The sequence below is a fragment of the Marmota flaviventris genome, chromosome 5 (assembly GCF_047511675.1).
Source record: "Marmota flaviventris isolate mMarFla1 chromosome 5, mMarFla1.hap1, whole genome shotgun sequence".
Taxonomy (NCBI): Eukaryota; Metazoa; Chordata; class Mammalia; order Rodentia; family Sciuridae; genus Marmota; species Marmota flaviventris.
Genome location: NC_092502.1, coordinates 132,559,464 through 132,585,856, shown reverse-complemented (window position 1 = coordinate 132,585,856; position 26,393 = coordinate 132,559,464). Strand labels below are relative to the sequence as shown.

The 26,393-nt window shown below is 31.7% G+C and overlaps 1 protein-coding gene across 3 annotated transcripts in view; it reads left to right on the top strand.

Moving 5' to 3' along the window:
• Cdh18 (cadherin 18) overlaps positions 1-26,393 on the top strand; it is a 318,203-nt gene that overhangs the window by 257,375 nt on the left and 34,435 nt on the right. For all 3 annotated transcript variants that reach the window (XM_071611877.1, XM_071611879.1, XM_071611878.1), the window contains exons 7-8: positions 1,853-1,989; positions 25,673-25,794. In XM_071611877.1, coding sequence (XP_071467978.1) covers positions 1,853-1,989; positions 25,673-25,794 — 259 coding nt within the window. The remainder of the gene's footprint in view (positions 1-1,852; positions 1,990-25,672; positions 25,795-26,393) is intronic.

Sequence of the window (26,393 nt, the reverse complement as noted above, 5' to 3'; positions counted from 1 at the left end):
TTCCAATTACCTTAAATTTATACTAATTTGCATCAACTTTATATTTCCTGTTCAGAAAGCACATTTGAAATCCACACACTTAGGTGATCTCTGTTTTTCTTTCCATATGTTAACCTAATTGGGATCATAGTCATAACATATCAAAGCAATTGATTTCTCCAAAATTGCTTTACCTTAATTCAATTTTGTCTACCTAGTAAATAGGCCTATCCATTTTTGCATTGTAAAACAAACACTCAGTCACCCATATACACATGCAAACAAGACACCTGTAACTTCTCCCCTTCACTAATGCCACTCCAAAAAATGTTTTACAGGCTGTCTCTAATACATAGCAATGTTTAAGGTACTTATTTCCATTTCTATTTTTCTCACTTCATTCAAGATGATTACATTTTTCTTGTTTTTAATTTTCCCAATACAAGGTTGAAAGTAGCCGCTGTGATTTTTCAAAAGCATAAATCAGTCTTTCCTTTCTTTTTAAAATTTCTTCTCTTTGCTTGTACAGAGAAAGACTCTTTACCAGGAGCTATAGGTCTTGCTTGTCCAAACACCTGGGCATCCATGTCTTTTGCTCTGTATAGTTGCATTGATATTGGTGTTTGTATTTATTTATTTATTTATAATTTTGCATTCAAGTCAAACTTTTAATTTAATTTTGATCTTTTTACTTTCTCCCCTCTATCTAAAATGCTCTTTTTCTAAATCTTTCCACAAACCCTTTCATTTTTATACTTTCTGTCTAGATAAAACTTAAGCTGTGATTAAGGAAGAGGGAAGAGGTATTAGAGGTTTTAGGAGAGAAAAGACCATTTATGTACTTAAATAATTTTAGAAACAGTCTAGAAATTTTCTAGAATAAATAATAATTAATTACTATATTTTTATTATGCATGTTAATTAGCTCAAGGAATAAAAAAACAGACTCAGAGATTAAAAAAAATGTCTATTACAACTGTCATAGATGTGTCTGTGAATTACCATGAACGGTGCTAGCCTTTGCTTGCCAGCTCTGCCAATCTCTGTTGCACTCATTCTTGTATCTTGACACTTTCTAGGGTGCTCTGCTCTAGGCTGGAGAAGTTGACCTACAACAACACCACTTTATGATTCTATCTACTGCTGGGATGAGCACAATAGCCCAGGCATAGTTTTCTTATGAAAGTGGCAGGGCACAACAGGAAACCAGAACACCATCACTTTCAGCTTATTCTATTTCCGGAGAAAGCTGAAGGCTAAACCTTGGATGAGAAAATCCTGCAAGATTATAAAAATAGGAGTGGGACAACCTGTGGCCCCTAGTACACAAATTCCTCCCTGAAATATTTTTTTCTTGTTTTAAATAAAGATTCAATCAAACTGTTGTACATATTATGGTAGTAATTATAGACGTGTTGGTTTTCATTTTTCATTCATCTCCAAATTTCAACTATAAAGAAATACCAAGAAAAAATTTCCTTTGACATCTGCTGCAACCTTAAAATTCTTTGTACATATAGCAACAAGAATTTTTATCTTTGTATTTTTTCTTCCAACATACTACAGAACTACAAAAAGCATTTTTTTCTCTTATAAGTCATCGTGTTTCTATTATCTACTCTTATTCATAGAATTTAGCAAATATTTTTGAAAATAACTTGTGGTATTATAGCCTAAGTTTTAAAGACTAACAGATAAAATAATTGTGTGTTCTATAATAAAGTTTCTATGTAAATATTCAGCCAAATATGGAGATTAAACGTACAGCTATATTTTTTAATGTACTTGATTTAATACCTCCCTTTTTCAGTGTGTTTTCTCTTTATTATAGCTTCAAGGAAAAATGAAGAATTACATTTTGTTTTTCCTCCAGGTACTTCATCAATTACAAGGCTGAAGATGACAGATTTTTCAACATTGATGCCAATACTGGAACCATTAAGACATCGAAGGTTCTTGACAGAGAAGAAACTCCATGGTACAACATCACAGTTGCTGCTTCAGAAAATGGTAAACTGCTCTTTACGCATCATAGGGAAAGATGTCACTTGAACACCAAGTATCATACAGAGCTTTCCTTGAGAGTGGGTTTCCCATCTTTTTTTTTTTTTTTTTTTTTTTTTTTGCTATGAGAACCTAGCAGAAGATACAGGATGTGTTACACTTGTTTACTTAGTGTTGGATGAGGTGAGGAAACTCTTTACTTTTTTCTTTATTCCTAGGACAGCCCTTATACTTGAGTGTAAAGTGTTTGATTCTCCTGCCAATTGTGAGAATTTTTTTCTCTTATATTTATGCATTACTTAAGCCATTGAGAAAAATACTTCATATGTTGCAGTTTCAGAAAAAAAGAAAAATTAATAAAACACTTGAATAATTTTGTCAATATGAAACTCCAATATAAGCTCCAATTAGCTTTTATAGTACTTAATGTAGAAGAATAACTCATGGAATTTCAATAACAATTCTCAGACCTCTTTAAGAAAAGCATTGAGAGAAAGCTTAGCAAGACAATTGTATCTTCTCTCTTCCAGGGTATTGCATTGTGATAAACATCTAAGTCTAGGAAAATACAAGCCTAAATATCAATCATTATAAATAAATTGAAAACTTTGGTATGACTGTGTTACAATGAAATTAGAATAAAACTCTTATAAAATGATTTATGATCATAAGAATATAGATTTTTTTCATGTATGAGGGAATAAACAAATACCAAATTCCTGCAATTTGAAATTGTATACAAAAATTATATAAAGCTTTCGGGGATGATCCGGGATGTGGCTCAAGTGGTAGCGCACTCGCCTGGCATGCGCAGGGCTCTGGGTTCGATCCTCAGCATCACATAAAAATAAAAATAAAGATGTTGTGTCCACCGAAAAAAACTAAAAAATAAATATTAAAATATTCTCTCTCTCTCTCTCTAAAAAATTATATAAAGCTTTAAAAATATTTCTGAGATTTCATGACAGAACCATAGGTATGCTGGAGATTAGGAATATGTCATACTCAGGATATAAGACGTTAAATATTTTTCACAGATTCATTTAGATATAAGTCATATAATATAATTTAATTCTTCAAATGCTATAATTTAGTAGCTTCCAGTATATCACAAAGGTGTACCTTCTTTGCCACAATAAATTTTAGAATACTTTTTGGTTCTCCAAATCAATATTCTGCATCCCTTAGCCATCCAGCTCAGACTCCCCCAATCCCACAAAGCCATTAATCAACTATTAGTTTCTATAGATTGGCCTATTAGTGGTATTTTTATGAAATAATTATACAATATGTATGTGATAATTTATGGCTGGTGTTAACTTCATTTAGCATAGTAATTTCAGTGTTTACCCATGTTGTCATGTTGTACTCTGTCATCAAAACTTCATCCTTTTGTATTACCAAAAAAACATTCCTTTCTTTGGATATAATATACTTTATTTGTTCATTCATTATATGATAGAATTTTGGGTTGTTTTTAATTTTTACATTGTATGATTGATGCTGCTATGAGCACTAGTGTGAGATTATTTGAAGTGGACATGTCTTCATTTCTCTTGGGTACATAGTGAGGAGTGGGATTGCTTTGTCCTAGGATAACTTGAAGTTTAAACATTGGATGAATGGCCAGCCTTTCCTCAAGTGTCCACACCATTTGTACATTCCACAAAACAGTGTGATCCCAACTTCATAGAATCACCTAAACTTTTTATTATCTGTCTTTTTATTATAGCCACTTGTTAGTATAAAGGTAAACCTTGCTGTGTTTTTCAATTATTGTATTGCCCTTTGTTTCATAAAAATCAATGATTAGGCTTCTCCAATGTTTTACATTTTACCTGCACTTTTCATGTGCAGATATATATATTACTTTTTGCACTTGCAAAATCAGCTCAAGTGATTTCCATTTAGATTTTTTTAACAAAATTTTAAAAGCAAGCATTTACTAATTACTTTTCAATAGGTGTTACTAATTACTTTTCATTGGGTTCCTTTGTTTTCACTTTAAATAATATTTATCTAAAGTAACCATATTAGGAGGGCAATTTTGTGTCCTTAGGGACCCAAGGGCAATTAATGACTATTACATAATGATTCATTAAAAATAAGTTGAAAAAAAAAGGAATGAATAGGTAAATATGTCCAGGAAATAGTGATGAAAACATTGAAAATATCTTACAGGGAAGATAAAAAAAACTCCAGTGGTAATTAGATCAATAACCATACTTCAGATTAATTCTCATTCACTACCTAAGCCGAAATAATATTTGCATCAAGTGGAAACAAATTTATAAAATATACATTAATTTATCTGTAGCATGAAACTATTTATTGACATCATTTCTAAAAGCAGTGCCTGTTTCTTACTAAAATAACATCCTAATTATATATTCAGGAAACTTCTTTAAAATATTGCTAACATCTTATGAGAACAGAGTTATTACATATCTACTAAGTAAAACAGTATACTAAATTGTAATTTTCTGAATTTTATCAGTGGCAAAAAATACCTTAGAGAACAAATCAATGAGCACTTCTAAAATATAATTTAATCATAATCATAAACTAGTATATAAAAAATAAGCACTAGTTAAGCTTTTATCATTGTGTTGGGAGATTGCTTTAGAAAAGTGTACATTCGTGTACTTATTGCTTGGCCTAATTACCTGCTAACACTGGTGGGTAATCTCTTTTGTACAATTGTTTATAAACCTTAACTTCAACATCAGCCATGCTATCAAAATATTTTCTGGTGTATTTTGCTTTGACAAATCTAGTTGCCACTTTTTCAAATTGGATTTTTAAAAATCTTTGTAATATAATAGTTTCTGAAAGGCTGAGTGTTCTGTGGAATTGCTTTTAGTAGTTACTGTTTGCCAATACATTTTCAGTCTACCTAGGGGTTTGTGCAAATAAGAGAAATGTGCACCCTCTGTGCAGAAGAGGGAATGTATCAGTATTTAAGAGGGCAGGAGAGCAAAGCACTCCTGTGCAAAGCAAAGAACTTTCCTGTGTCACATGTATTGTGTGGTACTGAAGGGTGGTAAAATTGAAAAGCACACAACCATTCAGGTAGAGCTGGATGCATTGGAGCTGCTAATTATGTCATCATTGTCTCTGACATCTTCCATCCTGTAGTTCTAGATCAGAGAGATTGTTCAGCTGCTTTGCTGAACAAAGACAGAAATGTGTGCCTGGACTGTATTTTTACCTGCTATTGCTAAACAGCACTATTATCTTATATGGATACCTTTACAGACATATGATTTTAACAAATCTTTGTGAAATAGAGGTGACTTCAGTAAGTAAATTGAGACCCATAAAATATATGAACCTAAATATTCAACTTTCTAAAGCCAAGTTAATTCCAGTATTTTCATATGGAAAAGCTGACCCTCTTTAAGCCCAAGCATAAATCAGGTATTTTAGCTATCTCAGGTACACTTTATTATTTAATTTTGAAATTAATATTGTGATGTAAGTTTATTTTCACAGTTGTAAAGACGACACTATCAATAATATAAATTCAATAAGTAAGCTGTGGTTAGGGAGCTAGATGGAAATACATTGTATTACCATCACATGTCACAATCTTGGGGAACAGTACTTTCTAAATAAATACCTTGAGAACAATTCCATTTTAGATAATTTTATGCTCTTTTATCTACCCTACAGCACAATCATTTGATAGCTTACATGACATTTATTTTGTTGTGTAACAGAAAAAAGCAACAATTCTGTAGGAAAGAAATCCAGGTAGATTCAACTGGGTTCTCTGGCTAAAGTCTTACAATGCTGAAGTCATATGTCAACCAGGATGACCTCTTCCCTGGTTGCTCTGGAACAGATCTGATTTCAAGCTCATTTTTCTTGTTGGTAAATCTACTTCCCTGATATAAAAAAAAGCACTAGTTAAAGCTCCACTTTTATGCTCCACTTCCACGCTGGTTTCCAACTGGGGCAGTAACTTCCACCTAGAGGAGGCCTATGTTCCTTCTCCCGTGACCCTCACCTTCTGCAAACAAGCATGTGTTCTTCTCATGTTTTGAATTTCTTTCTTCTGTGACTAGGTGGAAAATCTCTTCATTTGCAGTCAGTTTGCTTAACTGTCTCAGGTTCACTCATGTAATAATTTATAAATTGACTTGGAGGCTTAATAATATCTGCACCATCATTCTATGACAATATCTGGATTAGAGCTGGGCTGATAACAAAGGAACACAAAATTTTGCTGCAATCTTTAGAATTCTACATGTTATAGCCTTATATAATATATCACAAAAAATGAAGAGGGGAGCCAGGTGCAGCAGCACACACCTATAATCTGAGCAAATCAGAAGGTTGAGTCAGTAACATCACAAATTTAATGCCAGCTTTGGCAATTTAGCAAGGTCCTAAGCAACTTAGTGAGACCCTGTCCCAAATTTAATAAATGAATAAATAAATAAATAAAAAGGTCTGGAGATGTGGGTTAATGATTAAATGCCCCTGGGTTCACTCTCCAGTACAAAACAAACAAAACTAAAGAGGGGTTATTCTTATTGAATAATAAACTTTCCTTCAAAGGTACATACTATGACTCAATTTTCCTTTCATGCACTCTCTTGTGTAGTGCGTAAATTTATCCTTACTCTATTTTAGACCATGCTGGAATGATTATCAATGACTATCCAATAGCCAAGTTCAATATCCTCCCCTGATTTCTTTGTGACATTTTACTAAGTGAATGATTCTTTGTTTATTCAGAATTTTCTCTTTCCTTAGCTACCATTGTACATAGCACTTTGATTTGGTACAGTTTAAAATCTCTATCTTAAATTATATATTAGTTAACTCAGAATATATTAATAAACAATGTTTGCCAGACTATATGATATTTTAGGGAAACTAAAAGACATGCTTTTTTTTCAAATTTACCATTTCTTTTCAGGTAAACTTTGTATATTATGCATGTACAAATCTTAAACATAACATTCAAAGTCCTATATATGCATATGACTGCAGTTCCAAGTCCTATTAGGATATGTAAGAGAGCCATCACCCAGAAAGTTTCCTCATGATTCTTCACAATATTATATTTACATATTTTCAGAGGCCTGAGTTCTCTATTCTGTTCCATTCATCACTTTGTTTTTGTGCCAGTATGACATGAATTTGATATACCTTTATTGTATGTCTTAATATGTGGAGAGAGAAATTTTTGCCTCTGAAGAATATAAGATTCTTATGCAGAAGACAAAGTAAGCAGAATATTGCATTATGGCTTTGGCAGCAGTCATTTTATGGCTAGAGAAACAAAAAAACGGTATGTTAATCTCTCTAGGAAGATATGCAAAGATTTCATAGATAGGATAGTGCATGGATTCTGTCTGGAGGTGAAGGATAAGTAATGGTGTGCATGCATATACACTTCTGTTTCCAGATGTATCTGTGTATTTACAGCATGCAGTTTTAGCATATGAGTTTGGCTGTATATATACAAATGTGTGCACAAATAATTGGGACTGCTTGTGTGTATGAATGTATGCATATGCATGAAGAGAGAGAGAGAAAGACACAAAGAGAAATAGGAGGGATAGATTTATTACAAAGTCTTTTCTCACATTAAGATGGAAGTTAGAATTGCAAAACCTGCAGTTTTCAACATCCCCAGTCTCAAGCTAAAGGCTGGAATGCCTCTGTAGCACCAGGAGGAGTTGGGGGTTCAGCTTGAATGGCATTAGTCAGGAAATTTATCTTTTATGTGGGAGTAAGAATTTCTGCTTTTTAAAGCCTCACCTATTTGGATGAGGCTCACCAGTACTCCGAAACTTCAATGTCAATCTCATCCAAGTACTCTTTTGCAGAAATACCCAGAATAATGTGTGATCAAATATCTGAACACCTCATGATCTGATAAGTGGACATATAAAATTATCCGTCGCAAAAACATCTATTTTGTCATTTACTCTAGTTTTTAAATTATTTTTTGCAATTTTTGGATTTTAATTTAGACTGCTTACTATAGCTTTTAAAGATTTTTGAGTGGCATACAATCCACACTGCCCATGTCAGCATGCAGAAATTCAATCATCTTAGAGAAGGGTCTTAGAATTTTAAATTACAAATCAGTGGTTCTCCAAATGTGGTCTTTGGCAACTCAGTAAGGCAAATCCTCAGGTTCCATCCAGGCCTGCTGAATCAGAATCTCTATGGCTGTGGCTTCGCAGTACCAGTATTATCAAGCTTTCCTGTGATTCTCTTGCATGTTAGAGTTTAAGGCCATTACATGTGTGATTCTAATGTGAAGCTAGGTTAATAAACCTGTGTTCAATGAATATTTCATTTATACTACAGCTGTATTTACTACTAATCCCATGGACTCCCCCTCCTCCTACAAATGCATTCGGATTAGCTAAGAAATAAACTCAAAGCAAGACAAGTATAACTTTGATAACACAATGCAGACTTCTCTGCTCTAAGTTAATCCTCTGTACGAATGTGTATCATTGTTGTACTCATAGCACCCCAAAAGGACATGTTTTTGCAGGAAGTCATAATCCTTTCATTTCTCAATGTCCTCATTCATTTTGTCCTCCTTTATCATAGTTTACCTTTAGGAACTATTTCAAATGTCACAGTATCTTTGAAATATTTCTAAATTTCTTAAGTCAGTCTCACAGCTGTCCCCTTCTGCAGTCTGACTTTCTGCATGCATTACTTATAGCAAGATCTTATTACGATTGATTTTATATTTTTTAATCTTTATTTCGTTATAACAATCTCAAATTTAGGACTGGAGTCTTATTTTTCTTCATCATATCATTTCCAAATGCTTAGTAAATTTTTTGGCCCAAGAAAGTGGTTAATTAAATGTTGTTAAGTACATGGGTATTCTCTACTCCTCATCCCTCCACCTAACTTAACTGTCTAACAAATATTTCACTCTCTGTATAACTCAATTACCACTAAATTATATATTTCAATTTTACCTAAAACAATTTATTTTTTTTTTCTTTTTTTGTGTGTGTACTAAATTTGAGAACTTTTACCACCTGGCTGATTTATCAAAGTGCAGCTATCATTTATTGTTTGCAAGACAGAAGTAATTTCTAAAGAAGCTAAAGTTAGGGAGAGGCTACTTTTTCATTCTTGAATCAGAAAAATCTTTCTATCACTAGTAATTATATTCTAAACAGTGGCAGTGATTTCATGTGTGTGTAGTAATATGAATGGTTGCCTCAACTCACTGTTGCATTTTCTCTTATACATACTATGTACAAAACTAAGTCCAAGGACTAGAAACCAGCATTTATATATTCTTTGTTTATCAACTCTACTTTTTCCTCAGTTTTCATGGAAATATTTTAATGCTAATTGATGCTTTTTTCTTAGCACAAATGGAATATAACCCCCCAAAATTATATTGCTCGAATCAATGATCAAGGTAATAAAATACTGGTCTGAAAATTTTGTGTACATGTATATGCATCAATGTGTTCCTTATACATCTGCATAGAAAAATGTACTTCAAATATAGTGACTCAAAATACCAATCCACAGTAGGGTTCACAGTTTCTGTGGGTCAGTCATAAGGGCAAAGGATAAGTGGTAATCCAGGTTCAGGGTAACACATGGTGTTGTCATAAATATTTTGGTTGGGCTGCAGTCACTTCAAGGTGATTCAGCCTTGAGGATACAGCTTCTAAAAGTCTCCATCATCTCCCTGGCAAGATTGCAGAGAAATTCAGTTCTTCACCTCATAGGTTTCTCCATAGACCGCTGGGGTATACTGACATCAAGGTAGCTGGTGATTCAGTAAGAGTTATCCCAGGATGACTAATATGGAGACAGCCGTCTTCTGTATGACCAAGGCTCAGAAATTGCACATTGTTACTTCTGCAATGTTTTATTGTTTAAAATGAGCCAATTCTATTACATGTAGCAAGTGAATATACAAGTACATGAATCCCTAGATGTAAACTTTGGCGGCATCTTGTAGGTACCTGCCAAAATTTCTTTGTTGTAAGTAATAATAACATAGAGAAAAATATCATTCAATTTGCTCTTGGATCAACAATGTTTCATTGACTCATTTATCTATAAAATTCATAGTTCTCTTTGGATTTGCTTTGATCAGACCTCTCTATCATTTATCTCTGATCTTCCCATTTTTGCATTGCTTTTTGTGTGATCTTTTACCTTAGTGTTACTGTCCTCATTCACTTCCTGTGGAAATTGTCACTTCAGATAGCCATTAAAAATGTCATTGCTATTAGGTCATTTTGGAACTTTATTCTCTGTCCTTAAAAACTGTATACTTAACTGGAATGTGTTGAATTGACTATTGTTATGCAGTTATCCTTATCTGTTTGGTATCATTAAGGCCCATATGTTAATTTCCACTTGCAGTCAACTCCATTCAAAACTTCTGTGGTTCTACACAGTGAGAAGGAGTTTGGTAAGGTAATTACTATACCTACTATATTCTTGTTTTTTTTTTATATTCACTTAAAATATTGATATTTTCAGAGCTTTCTTATTATAATATGCTATTATAAGTACCATATTCTAAAAAAAATAGAACAAGTGTATTTATTTAAACTGAAACAAACATGATGTTTACTCATTTTCAATATGATGAGATAATAAATTTACATTAGTTGATGTGTACAACTTCCATGGCTTTGGGAAATTTTTGGCATTTGATGATTAGTATTTTGAACATTGCTGATATAATATATATTCCAAAAGCTCCCTGTGCATATGTGAAATAATGTTTGATGTATATACTCTTCAATTGTAAAATTATCATCTAGTGGTCTGTATAAGCATTAAAATATTTTATTGTTGTACATAATCATTTTGAAAATTATTTCCAATTCTTTTTGGTAATAAGTAACCCTGGGTACACATAACCAAAACACATAATATTTTCTTGGATGTATTCTAGAATATTTCCCAAAGAAATATTGGTTAGCCTCTGTTTTAAATAAATATGTAATATGCTATATGATTGACCTCAATGTTGTAGTATATTAAATTTGAGATTTAAACTGTCCTAATATATTTCATATCGGAAAAATCACACTTAAAATGTTATATTCTGTTCCAAAATTATATGAAAGACTCTAAAAGGCTTAGTTTATAATGTAACTTGAAATTGCATGAATTTAGTGGTTATAGAAAATAAGTTCTAGCATTTTTATCAGAACACATTTTAGAAATTTTTAAGTTATTGTAGTTTTTACTGATTACATTTTTTAAATATAGGTACTCTTCCATTTTGATACCCTTGTAATTTCACCAAGGATATCAATTTCCTTGTATTAATTACCATTATATTGTTAATAAAGTCTTCAAATTATTTCAGTAGTGCTGTGATGCTTAATATTTAAGACTACTGAATGTAGGGTAGGGTGAAACCATCTAAGCCTGTTTTGAGTTTTATACAAGCAATTGAAACTTGGACATATTTTTCAACAGATTATCTCATTTGTAACAAAGTTTATTACAAGACTCCAATCATGTATCTTAATCCACTACATGGTACATACTGGCATAATAAATGTAAACTCTATAAATGATAATTTAATATTAAACACCACTTGGTACATGGCCATTGTTCAATATATATATTCATAATTGAACATTTTAATCACATAATTATTTCATGTTTAACTTCATTAAAAAACCGTTTTTCCAATAAAGTTTTAATATTTTAGAAAATATAAAATTTCTGATTGCTCTACATTATCTTTGAGAGTTTATCATCCCTTTCATTTTATTCATTAATTTGGAGTATTGTGGAATTACATTGTGGTTTATTTCACTAATGACAGAGATTTTGAAAATATTTTCAACTTCTCATTTGTCATGTGGATGTATCTGTTCATTATCTAAGTTTCTTACATCTTTGTGTTGGTTATTTAACTAGTTTTAAGAGTTATTTTTATATTCTAAAGTAAAGTTTTTGATATGTTTATATTTCTACAGAGGCTTTCTAATTTATTTACTTTTTAAGAACCATATATTTGTTTACTTTTTAAGAACAAGAAATTTTAATTACTTTAAGCTAAAAAATTTGTTTTATTTTATAATGATTCTTTGTCTTGTTTATAAAACTTTTGCTTGCTGAACATCTTACTGTTTACTCCTAAAAGCTTTTCTATTAAGTTTACATGTTTGATTTTTAAGTTTAGGTATAAGACCCACCTAGGATTATTTAGTTTATATTACTTATAATTGATGGAATGTAATTATGCATGTTTATGAGGGTACAGTGGAATATTTCAGAATGTGCACATCATGATCAAATCTCAGTAATTAGCATAGCTATCCACTCAGATTTTATAATTTTTCATTCAAGATTCACATTTCTAGTTATCTTGAAACATTCATGAAATTTAACTATCGTCACCCTATAATGCAATAAAACACCAAAACTTGTTCTTCCTTTCTCACTTTGTATCGCCTGACCAAGGTTTTATCTTCCTCTATTCCTCTTCCAACCCTAGACCTTGGAAATTAACATTTTTTTCTCCTTACTTCTATGTGATCAACTTTTTTTCCCCCACATTTTTTATTGGTACACCATAGTTGTACCTATTGACGGGATTTGTTGTTATATATTTGTATCTGCCCATAATATAAACAATATAATTTGGCCATCACCACTCCCCAACACTTTCCCTTTTGGTCCCTTCCTCCCATTCCCTGGTTCCTTTCAACTATTTTACTGTTCTCCCATTGATTTTTGTGAGATTTTCCCCAACTATCTTTTCCTTTTCCCTCTCTAATTTCCACATATGAGAGAAAACATATGACATGTAACATAATTTGCTTAATTTAATGGTTTCAAGTTTCATTCATTTTCCTGCAAATGACAAAATGACATTTTCCTTTATGGCTAAATAAAACGTCATTGTCTATGTGTACACACACACATACACATACATATATATATATATATATATATATATACATATATATATGTATATGTATATATATATGTATGTAAATGCGATATATATGTAAATGTGATATATTTGTATATAACATTTTCTTTTTCCATTTATCTACTTATGGACCCCTAGTTTGGTTCCATAGTTTGGTTACTGTGAATTGTGGGGCTATAACCATGGATATGCCTGTATCACTATAGTATGAAGACTTTAATTCTTTAAGATAAATACTGATGAGTGCTATAACTGGGTCATATGGTAGTTTCATTTCTAATCTTTTGAGAGACATCCATATTGATTTACATAGTGGTGTCACTAATTTACAATCCTACCAATAGTGTAAAAGTGTTCCTTTTCCTCCACGTCCTTTGTAGAATTTATCATTGTATTCCCCATGTCTGCCATTCTGACTGGTTTGAGGTGAAATCTCAGTATAATTTTAACTTTGCATTTTCCTAATTACTAATGATAGAAATAACTATTTTTGATTAGAGGTTTGGAGTGCGTGTATTGAGGAAATCCCTTCAAGTTTTAATTTATTGTGTTTTGGTTAAATTAAAAAATAGATTTTGGTTTCTTTGAAAAAAAAAATGTGTGTACACATATGTAACAAATAACAGATGGCCCCCAGGTTGCATTGGCTTAACTTCAAGTTTTTTGATTTTGCAATGGTGTGAAAATGATACCTTCTTTAAACATTATACATTGAATTTTGAATTTGATTTTCCCTGAGCTAATGATTTATTTCCACTGGGCAACAGCAGCTCCCTGTCAGCCACGCAGTCACTTGGGTAAACAACCTGTTATCTGTATTGTACTACTCTGTTGCTGAGCTCTCACGTCCTGTATGTTAAGTGTACTAAATGCATTTTCAATTTTTGATGTTTTGACTTATTCTGAGTTTCTTGGTTGTAACCCCACACAAAGAGTAATGTATGCTCATTGGTTTTAAAATGTTTATCCACCAGGATACACTGATATAATAAATGTATTATTAAATCTTCAGGGATTCTAGAGACTTATTTGGTATATCTTTAATTTTCTCAGAAGGATGTTTTTTCCTGCCACTGTCTGGTTTCTGATCTCTGAGAGTAGTGGCTTTCTGTATATTTTTTCAATTTTATAATAATTTGTCCCAGCAGACTGATCTATTATCGGTTGCTCCTTCCTGATGAACACAGGAAACTTTCTTTTCTTATGTCCTGTTTCCGAGATTGCTAAACTTGTTATTATGAAATTTATTTAAACATTACACTAAACACTGAGGTACATAAACATAAGGAAATCAATAATTGTGTAGACTAGGTTGAAATATTTCCTCAGACTTGATAAAGTGATTTGTAAAAAATGCGCTGCAATTTAGGAGAAAAATTAAGCAATTAAAAAACCTATGGGAAGATGATATGATTCTATACCTAGGAGACCCAAAAGGCTCTACAAAGAAACTATTAGAGCTAATAAATGAATTCAGCAAAGTGGCAGGATATAAAATCAACACGCATAAATCAAAGGCATTCCTGTATATCAGCGACAAATCCTCTGAAATGGAAATGAGGACAACCACTCCATTCACAATATCTTCAAAAAAAATAAAATACTTGGGAATCAACCTAACAAAAGAGGTGAAAGACTTATACAATGAAAACTACAGAACCCTAAAGAGAGAAATAGAAGAAGATCTTAGAAGATGGAAAAATATACCCTGTTCATGGATAGGCAGAACTAACATCATCAAAATGGCGATATTACCAAAAGTTCTCTATAGGTTTAATGCAATGCCAATCAAAATCCCAACGGCATTTCTTGTAGAAATAGAGAAAGCAATCATGAAATTCATATGGAAAAATAAAAGACCTAGAATAGCAAAAACAATGCTAAGCAGGAAGTGTGAATCAGGCGGTATAGCGATACCAGACTTCAAACTATACTACAGAGCAATAGTAACAAAAACAGCATGGTACTGGTACCAAAACAGGCGGGTGGACCAATGGTACAGAATAGAGGACACAGAAACCAATCCACAAAACTACAACTATCTTATATTTGATAAAGGGGCTAAAAGCATGCAATGGAGGAAGGATAGCATCTTCAACAAATGGTGCTGGGAAAACTGGAAATCCATATGCAACAAAATGAAACTGAATCCCTTTCTCTCACCATGCACAAAAGTTAATTCAAAATGGATCAAGGAGCTTGATATCAAATCAGAGACACGCCGTCTGATAGAAGAAAAAGTTGGCTACGATCTACATACTGTGGGGTCGGGCTCCAAATTCCTCAATAGGACACCCATAGCACAAAAGTTAATAACTAGAATCAACAAATGGGACTTACTCAAACTAAAAAGTTTTTTCTCAGCTAAAGAAACAATAAGAGAGGTAAATAGAGAGCCTACATCCTGGGAACAAATCTTTACTCCTCACACTTCAGACAGAGCCCTAATATCCAGAGTATACAAAGAACTCCAAAAATTAGACAATAAGATAACTAACAACCCAATCAACAAATGGGCCAAGGACCTGAACAGACACTTCTCAGAGGAGGACATACAATCAATCAACAAGTACATGAAAAAATGCTCACCATCTCTAGCAGTCAGAGAAATGCAAATCAAAACCACCCTAAGATACCATCTCACTCCAGTAAGATTGGCAGCCATTATGAAGTCAAACAACAACAAGTGCTGGCGAGGATGTGGGGAAAAGGGTACACTTGTACATTGCTGGTGGGACTGCAAATTGGTGCAGCCAATTTGGAAAGCAGTATGGAGATGTCTTGGAAAGCTGGGAATGGAGCCACCATTTGACCCAGCTATTCCCCTTCTTGGTCTATTCCCTAAAGACCTAAAAAGAGCATGCTACAGGGACACTGCTACATCGATGTTCATAGCAGCTCAATTCACAATAGCAAGACTGTGGAACCAACCCAGATGCCCTTCAATAGACGAATGGATTAAAAAAATGTGGCATTTATACACAATGGAGTATTACTCTGCATTAAAAAATGACAAAATCATAGAATTTGCAGGGAAATGGATGGCACTAGAGCAGATTATGCTAAGTGAAGCTAGCCAATCCCTAAAAAACAAATGCCAAATGTCTTCTTTGATATAAGGAGAGTAACTAAGAACAGAGTAGGGACGAAGAGCATGAGAAGAAGATTAACATTAAACAGAGATGAGAGGTGGGAGGGAAAGGGAGAGAAAAAGGAAATTGCATGGAAATGGAAGGAGACCCTCAGGGTTATACAAAAGAACATACAAGAGGAAATGAGGGGAGAGGGAAAAATAATACAAGGGGGAGAAATGAAGGTCAGTAGAGGGGGTAGAGAGTGAAGAGGGGTGGGGAGGGGAGGGCAGGGGGGATAGTAGAGGATAGGAAATGTAGCAGAATACAACAGACACTAGTATGGCAATATGTAAATCAATGGATGTGTAATTGATGTGATTCTGCAATCTGTATATGGGCTAAAAATGGGAGTTCATAACCCACTTGAAGAAAAGTGTGAAAGATGATATATCAAGAACTATGTAATGTTTTGAACAACCAACAATAAAAAAAAATAAAATAAAAAAAAAAAAAAAAAAAACCTATGGGAATTTTAGATAAATCAGAAATGTTGTTATTTTGAAAGTATTTTCAACTTCTTACTTCAATTGAACTAAATCAATTGGCGATTCACAGATGATTCATTATGGGTGATGTTCACAAGAAAGGTGACATTACCTCCAAGCAACAGCAGATCCATTCTGAGAGATAAGACATTTCCCTCTTTGAGAATTTGGAGATTGGTGAATACTATATATTCAGATATTTTAAAACAAATATTAAAAATGTATCATGTTTGTTTTGCTCTTTTTCTTAACAATTTTTCATATTAGCTGTTTCATTTTAATTAACAAAATTATTTTCTGATGTTGAATGGATAAGAAAATGTTTATTATGTTAATATTACTTACCAATAAAATGATAATGCTACCAAATCTTTATCTAGTGAATTATTGAAGTTCTAGGCAGCATAGGTAATGTTATAAGTTCAAAGGAGAACATGAGTTAATTCAAGATGAATTGTTTACACTATACAAAGAGAAAAAAGAGGAAAATCTCATGAACCGTATGAAGAAAGAAACAAAGATGAAATGTTGACACTGTGAATTATTAAAAATATTGTATTTATTTAAAATATTTGAAAATAGAAATTAATTTGTTAGATTCTCTTATAATAATTACATGGGCCAATTGTACATAGATAAGTCTTCTTTTAAAAATTTATTTCATAATAAGCAACAAATGTTTACATATTTTCAATATAAATAATTTATAATAGAGGAGAATTGTTTTGACTTTAAGATTATTATTTACAGATCAAAGGCTGTACTCATACCTAAGATTAAAGGTACACCCACTAAACACACATTGCTCTCAGGCAGTGATACTGAAGAATTGTTGGAGATTTAGAGGTAGCTGCCTTTCTTTGAGAAACTGTAAATTCATTCTGAGTAACTCACTTATCTCTGGAATTCATAAGACAACTATGTGATGAAAAAATTGACAGCTTTAATCTGACAAAAATGAGATAAGAAGCATACATGGAATAAATTTTGGATGACTTATTTATAAATTTAGATATATAACAAATATAATATTATAATATATAAACTATAAATATATATCATAAAAATATATATTATATACTACATATACATATTTTATATATATATATATATATATATATATATATATATATATATATATATATATATATTAATTGACACATATTTGCTTACACACAGGTGTTTTTCCATCACTGTGAAATAAGTGATTTAAAACATGTTGACTTGATTTTATTTTCTCTCATATAAATTTCACAGAATGAGTTATATAAAGGCATTATATATGACTATAGTACATAAATGTCTGAGGAGCAACATATTAAATATCAGATATTCACCTCAGTTACTCAGTATAATAAAATATTTTGAAAACAGCATTAGGTTTCTCAATTAATATTTATATATGATTTGAAGAATAGGGGAAAAAAAGAGAGAAAATAGACATATTAACAGCACTAGTATATACCAAGCATTGTAATAGTTTCATCAGTAGATTACTTCTTACTGCATTAGACCATCAAACTAGCAAGAACTTTTTAGTATTTATTTATTTATTGGTATTTATTGGTACTGGAAATTTAACCTCCACATGCTTTACTAAGAGTATATTTCCCCAGTCCTTTTAATCTTTTATTTTGAGTAGGGTTTCACTAATTTGCTGAAGATGACCTCAAACATGCAATCTTGGGCCTCAGGCTCCAGAGTATCCAGGATTATAAGAGTGTGCCACCATACTGAGCACATTTATTAATGATTTTATCTCAGCTTTTATTTTGTCTTGAATTTAAATATGACTTTCATATACAACATTTTAAAACTACAACTAAATTTAGCAAAATTATCTTTCTTTCCAAACATACACATTAAATGAAGGTTTTGTTTGTTTGAACTCTTGGTTTCAAAACTTCTTGTTATTTTTTTTTTAAGGAAATGATTTAAACACATTCTTTCATAAACAAAATTCATGCTAACATTTCAAAATGTTCCAGTATTAACTCATAATCACTTTTCAAAAGAGGGAGGATTATTTTGGTTTGTAGATATTTTCACAAAAAATGAAATATGTTCACAAAAGTTTAAGAAACAGAGACCAAAAATATGATTTTTAACTCCATCTTCATACTTATGGGCATTTAAGAAAATTAGTCAAATAAAAATGTGATTTTTAGAACTTTCATTCACTGAAAATTCCTGTTGCAATGTAGATAAGATTTTTCTTTTTGAGTAGATTTTCATAAAGAATATAAATAAACCCTTATTTTGAGAAAATAATGCATATTATATGCATAAGAAAATTGATCTATTTTATTCTTATTCACATTAGAAAGTAAATAATTAGATTAGAAATCACCAAATTCCTTAATAAACTTATACCAGTGAATATGACTTAGATTTCTTTGAGAGGATGCACATGTAAATAATAATGACTTTGAAGTAAAAGTAAATTAAGCATTTAAGTGGTGATTTTTAAGAAAATAATTTGAAAAAGTAGCTTTAAATTCACTTTCTGTATTCAAAGTCAACACGTTTAAATCAGGTAAAGTGGAATATTTAGTTGTTCCATCTTCTGTCATAGCCCATTATGCTGGCAAGCACACCCAGGCATTCATAACCATTCCCTGTATAAAACTGATAGTTCCTTAATTTATAGAAGATTAATAAAATTTTGCAATATCATGCTAGGTTTTGCAGTGCAATACCATTTTCACTGCATTTCTGTCTCTACAGGTTCCAATCTGCTATTGTGAGTTCCTATTATATTGATATTACCTAAAGTATAGTTTATTTATAAATAATATAATTTGTAATTGGGCATGGTGGCACATACCTGTAATCCCAGTGACTCAGGAATTTTAGGTAGGACAATTGAGAGTTTGAAGCCAGCCTCAGCAAATTAGCTAGACACACAGTAACTTAGTACCTGTCTCAAAATAAATAAAAAAAAATAATGATAATAATAACAATAAATAAAAAGAGCTGGGCATACAACTCAGTGGTACAGTGTTCCTGGGTTCAATAAAATAAACAGTATAATTTGTGCTAGAAATTGCATGTATAAAATTGATCACATAACATGTTTTGTTTAGTTTTTCATTTTTTTAATTTTAATATTCAGACGGGATTAAAATGTATGTTGTGTTCTCTTCTTTGCTTATAGAGTAAAATTTACATGACCTCTTAATTATTTTTCAAAAATCCAGCTTAGTGAGTCAAATCATTCTTATTCCAGGTTTATAGATGAAAAAATTAAGGCACTAAAATCATAAATGACTTAACAAAGTATTTGCTCTTCAAGAATACTCTAAATGGGATACATATTTATTTTTTTCTGATTTGAGGGTAATTTGTTTATTATTATTATGGCATTGGATAAGATAATGCTAAATGAAGTCAGCCAATCCCCCCCAAAATAAATGCCAAATGTTTTCTCTGATATAAGGAGGTTGACTCATAGTGGGGTAGGGAGGGAGAGCACAAGGAGATTAGATTAATTCTATATAGGGAAGACGGATTGGAGGGAAAGGGAGAGGGTAGGGGATTAGCAAAGATGGTGGAATGTAATGGACATCATTATACAAAGTACATGTATGAAGACTTGAATTTGGTGTCAACATACTTTATATACAAACAGAGATATGAAAAATGGTGGTATATGTGTGTATTAGAATTGTAATGCAAAAAAAAACAGAGTACATGTATAAAGGAATAAATTGGCATAAACATACTTTATATACAGAGATATGAAAAATTGTGCTCTATATTTGTAATAAGAATTGTAATGCATTCCACTGCTGTATTGTATTTAAAAAATAATAAAATCAATAAAAGATTTTAAAAAAAATATGAAAACTGATTTACAAAAATGAAGTGAGAAAATAAGACTAAAATAACCATAACAGAAATGTTTAATTAAAAACATAAAAGAAATCCAAATTTAGCCTTACAAATATATTTGACATTCAAAGGCAAATAATAGACAAAGGAAATAATAAACAAAGGAATAATAAAATAAACTAAGAAAATAATAGACTAAGACAAAAAGGAACTTCCCAATTCACAAATGAGAATTAACTAATATCATGATTACACAAAGAATACCAGTTGCATGCAAGCAGAGGAGCGGTGAGTATAGAGCTACAGTGGGTTTCAGCCCTATTATCCATATTTAAAGCTACATGTTTAAATATCATCCTATATTCAGTAACTCGCAGTTAATAATTTTTTAAACTTGTTCTAACACTCTGTTTGCAAAACTTTCAATGGTTTTCCTGAACAGTGCATGTAGGACCTATGTTGAATCTCTACAAAGTTAGATTAATTGAGGTTCCCCACAAGATTCTGGACTGCAGACACAACTAGTAGTTGTCTAATCCTAAACACTATGTCTTTAATCGCTGAGTTGTCTACTAGTAATTGTGCAAAATAACATGATACCAATATAGAAGGAGTCTACTTAGGCTTGAAGGACTCAGTTTTCTGTGTCCAAGAGTGGAATGGATTCCATGACTTTTTAGTTCTGGAGGAAACCATAAAGAAGGCAGGAAGGACATTGAGAGAGAATGACCGATGACAGGACATTTTTATTCTTTTATTCAAGTTCTTCCACAGGCTATAGTCTTGTCATCATCTTCTTATATGAAATATGTTTAATGATTTCACTGAAATTACTTTTAACCCTTCCTGCTCAAAAAAGAGTAGGGATGTATTTAATCAGGTACAACTGAGGCTGCTTATACTAGTAATTAAGGCTCAGGAAATTACCCATCCTTAAGTTTCAAGAACAAATTCTTTTCCTTTGCTCTTCATATGTCATCTACAGTAATGTATGAAAAAGTCATGCATACTGTTTAAAATAGGAAAAAGAAAACAGTTATACATGTGTATTAGGATTCTCTAATGAACAGGACACAAACACCACATGCACACACACAATAATAAAAAGGAAATGTAATAGATTGGTTCATAGGACCAGAATTTGATTTTCATCTGAGGCTAGAGAGCTAGTGGAACCAGTAGCTGATCAGTCCAAGAGCTGGAGCTTCAGAAAAAGATCCAGTGTGCGGCCTCAAGGAAAGCTTGGACACTCCCTGGAGAGTCATTGGTCACAGTCTGCTTTGGAAGTGAAGGAGCCAGATTCATGTCCTCATAGGATCACAGCAGCAAGCCAAGAACCCTCTCAAGAAAATTTGAGATTACATCTGCATTGGTTTTCTAGTTCTTCCACCCCTCTGTTCTCTTTAGGCCCCTGGCGTGTTACCCACATATAGGATGGTTCTCCCCCTTAGTTTGCTGTCCCACATGTCAGTCATTCCTGGAAACACCATCACCAACACACCCAAAGACTCTTAATTTTAGGCATCGACTAATCTAATCAAGCTGGCTACAAAAATTAACCATAACAATATGGCATTAGAAAGGTAAGAATAGTGTATAATAATGCCACTTGGCCAAGATGAATAAGGTATACTGTGTCAATTACAATTTGTATAACTTATAATGTAATTATTTGAATGAAAAATACTTTTTTAGTTAAAAAATGTAATAAAAGACAAATAATGGTCCATATTAACTTATGAAAAAGCTGCATCACTATTTTCATTATGAGAATTCAATATAGACAACTATTAAATCTGTATTTAAGTAATTTTAATTTGTTTTATCTATGTAATATAAAGATAATAAAATAACATGCATCTTTTACATTTTTTTATAATGATGATTAATATTGATAAAATATTAATGCTGATTTCATGAATCATATATGAATTTACTTATGCAATACATTTTCAGGATTTTTGTAATTCTTTTTCTATAAACTTAATATAATATTCAATGTCTATAAGGAACATGTTACAAGGAATAGCAATAAACATATTTCAGTACTTTTACTACTTAAGAATTAAAGTCTTACTAAGAGCACCATCCAGAACAATTTCTTAGTTTTACAATACACTATTTCATTTTGCATATTTTATTAATTTCAGTTTTAAAAATTTTACTATATTCGGATAGTCTTAAGACACATTCCTGAAAAAATATTTACAAAATTCAAATTTGTTAGAAAAATCATTTCACTCAGTGATTATGTTGTTAACCGTTCCTTTCCTCTGTGATATAAATATACCAGTTACTATATCCATTTGGCTATTGTTTGAATGCTTGCATTTTCCTGATACTGTTGTTACCATTAATTATACTCCTGGGATATGTATTCAGGAGTTTCCCCAATAGAATATCTAGGAAAATGCATGGATTTTTGGCATAAAAATACACTACCACACTAGTTACTCTTCAGGGTAAATTTATAGATTGTCTCATTGATTCATATTCAATCATACCTTTGTACAAGTTTTGTCAAAATTTATAATATTGTGTCAAAATGCAAAGTTAAAAGTTAATTTACTTTAATTAAGCCATATTTCTTTAAATGGTAATGAGACTGGGAAATTTTTCTGTGTTTATTTGTCATTCATATTACTCTTCTGTTCAATGTAATTAATTTTTGCCTATTTTTACACTGGGCTGACACTTTGTTCTTCTTGTTACACTATTTTTTTATATTATAAATGCAAATTCTTTGTTAGTCATGTGCTACAAATATCGTCTACCATTTTGTGACTTTCTTTCTGTTATTATATGGTGATTTGGAGGAATTAAAAAAATAAGGTCACTTCTTAAGAAAATAACATATTTATTATTTATTTATTTTTATGTAGTGCTGAGGATCCAGCCCAGTGCCTAACATATGCAAGGCAGGCACTCTACCACTGATCTACAGCCTCAGCCCAAGATCACATTTTAATATAATCTATCAATGCTTTTTCATGATTAATGCATTTTGTGTTTTAAAATCTTTCATGTTATATAATGTCATGTATTAATACTGTTTTTTTTTCCTGAAATATGCATTTTTTTAAATAAAGTTGTCAAAATGTGTTTTATTTTTGCATGTGTAAAATAAGCTACACTTTATTATTTTGTTATTATTATTATGATGATAACAAGTTGTATGAAACCACCTCCTGATAAACTTATTCTCCCCCTGCCATTTTATGTAGTGCCCTCATTTTTTTATCCCCACATTTCCATTTGCAGTGTGTCTGGACTTTGTATTATGTTTCTGTTTGTCTATCCATTGGATATGGTGAGAGTGCCTTATGTTCTAATATCATATGGCACGTTGGCAGAACACAGAGCAAGCTTTCATCACGCTCCTCTTCTATGAGTCTAAATGGCCTAAGTGTGTATAAATCTTAGAATCAGTTATCAATTCCTATGGACAATTCTCATTGAATTTGTACTATATTACATTGAATGTACACATGCATCTGGATAGTTGGTCTGAACATATGGTATTTTGTCTTTTAAACAAGAGACATAATATATCTCTTAACATTTTTAATAATTTTAGTTGTTGGTGGATGCAATACCTTATTTTTTACATTTATTTTTATGTGGTGCTAAAGATTGAACCCCGTGCCTCACACATAATAAGTCAGCTCACTACCACTGAGCTACAACTGTGGATGACTTTTTTAGATCTTCTTTAATGAAACTAAGTAAAGTGTTACACATATAGATATTTTACATATTTTATTAGCTTTATTCTTGAATTACTTCAGCTGCTCTTAATTAATTCTTGTAGTTTTGCCCCATTAAGAATAATATAAGCTGTATTTCGTTGTTTGTGTTTAGGCTTATGGATATTACATTTCATTTCTTGATTTTTGTAACTGTTGTTGAGTGGTTATGTACACACATTTTTTTACTACTCCAAACCATTAAATTAATGTATAATTTTTATGTATTAAAAATTTCCTACTTTTCTTCTCTATATCCCTCTTTTTTATTATTTTTGAATTACATAATTATTCTTAGAACTAAACGGATCCAGATAGATGTTTTTAATACATCAGTGCAGTTGACTTACTGTTAGTTCTTTTAATCTGTTGATATATCTCTCATTAGTAGGAATACCCAGTATTAGTATCAGAGTTTTACAAGATACTGATAGCAAGTTGTGGAATACTTCCCTTTTCTCTGTGGACAAGTCTGACATTAGTTTTTGCTTTGATTTTAGGTAAAAACATTTAGTTAACATTTTTCTCTGTGGAAAAATTTTCACTCTGAAATTTATTTTCTATAGGTATTATTTATATTATCTATTTCTTTTAGATTTCTCTGTGGAATTTTTTACTATTATTAACATCATCTGTATAAGTATTTATATGTCACTTTTCCCTGATATTGTTAGTTTTCAGCTTCTAATTTGTGCTTTGATGAATTTCTCAAATTCATGTCTTTTATACTGATCTTCTTAATGTATTACTTCTATGTTATAATTTTGATTTTGTATTATTTTTAGAAGATGATAGAAATATTAGTCATCAAAAAAGAAATAGAGTGCAAGTTATTGAGAGATATATTCAAATTTTCTATAATTAATTCTAAATCTCTAGATTTGACATGTAAAAATAATACCAACATTTATCTTTTCCCTTAGACCATAGAATTAATATGCTCACTAAAAAATGAGAAGGCTAAGAATAAGACATATTTAGAAATATTGGAGATAGTATTTTGAAGTTTACCTGTGTTATATGTAGATTCCATGCTAAATTCTGATTTGAAGTGTTCTTTATTTTTTCCTGTAACTTAACATTATGTATATTCCCCTATAAAAAGTAAACTATCATTTGTGTAAAGAAATTTCCATTTCTCTGAGTTTATTTAGATTGAGAACTTGAACTTTTTAAAGATTGTGATTTTTTTTTTAACAACTGCTGTGCTTTTCTTAGATTAATGATGAAACCAATTGTTCATCCCTTAGACTCTGACAGCATGCAATGAGTTCTGACAACTTTCTCCCATTCCAGTTCCTGAATAACATGTAATTTCCTTGATATGAAAAAATATCATTTTAGTATTCATGTCATGACTTGGTGTTCATTTTTCATTTTTCTGTAAGTTAATGAGTTCTAGCAAAGAGTGCCTTCATAAAGTTGTCTTTTGCCAAAAGTCCTGCTACAGCATATGGAGCTAGTGACAAGCCACAGTATTAAGGAGATTTGTTTTAAACCAAGCCTCCAAAGTGTGCATGGAAATACTAAATACATCCCTGTGTGTTTTGCAGACAATCCTGATTTGCTGAGCCATGTCACAGTGGGTATTAGAGTTCTGGATGTCAATGACAATCCACCCGAACTTGCCAGGGAATATGATATTGTTGTCTGTGAGAATTCTAAGCCGGGCCAGGTAAGTTAATTGTTTCATTCCTATCATTTAAATGGAAGAAAAATAAGCAGCTTTATTCATATTATTCATAGGTATAATCCCCAAATCCCCCAGTGTAATTTTTGTACTTAGTGCAGATAATTTTATAAAGCTTTATTTTAAGTACCAAATAGATTTTTGGAGAGTCATTGAAAATAAATATTCTCTGCATCCTGTAATTCAGAACACTGAACTTATTTGTGCACAGTCCATTCATCATGCCAATAAAATTACATTGAGTGCTTTAGGTACAGCTCTGCATTAATAGAGGAAGAAATATTGAACTCCCCTGTCATAATGAAGCTTAGAGACTGTACTGGGTGGACAGGCTACTTGCTCTACTGTAGAGAATCCAAAGGAGTGACATAGGATGATTGAATGAGGTTAATATTAAAAGCTGTTTTAGATTGAACAATGTGAATAGTCGATATGCACTAATAGGATGTAGACAGTGAAAAAAGAAAATTTGAAGGTAGGACATGGGGCTGGACTTACTGGGGCGTTCATTTGAAGTAGTGGGGACACTGAAGGAAGGCTAGTGTAGCTGTGGCACACAGAGATGGGGGGAGACTAGAAAGGGA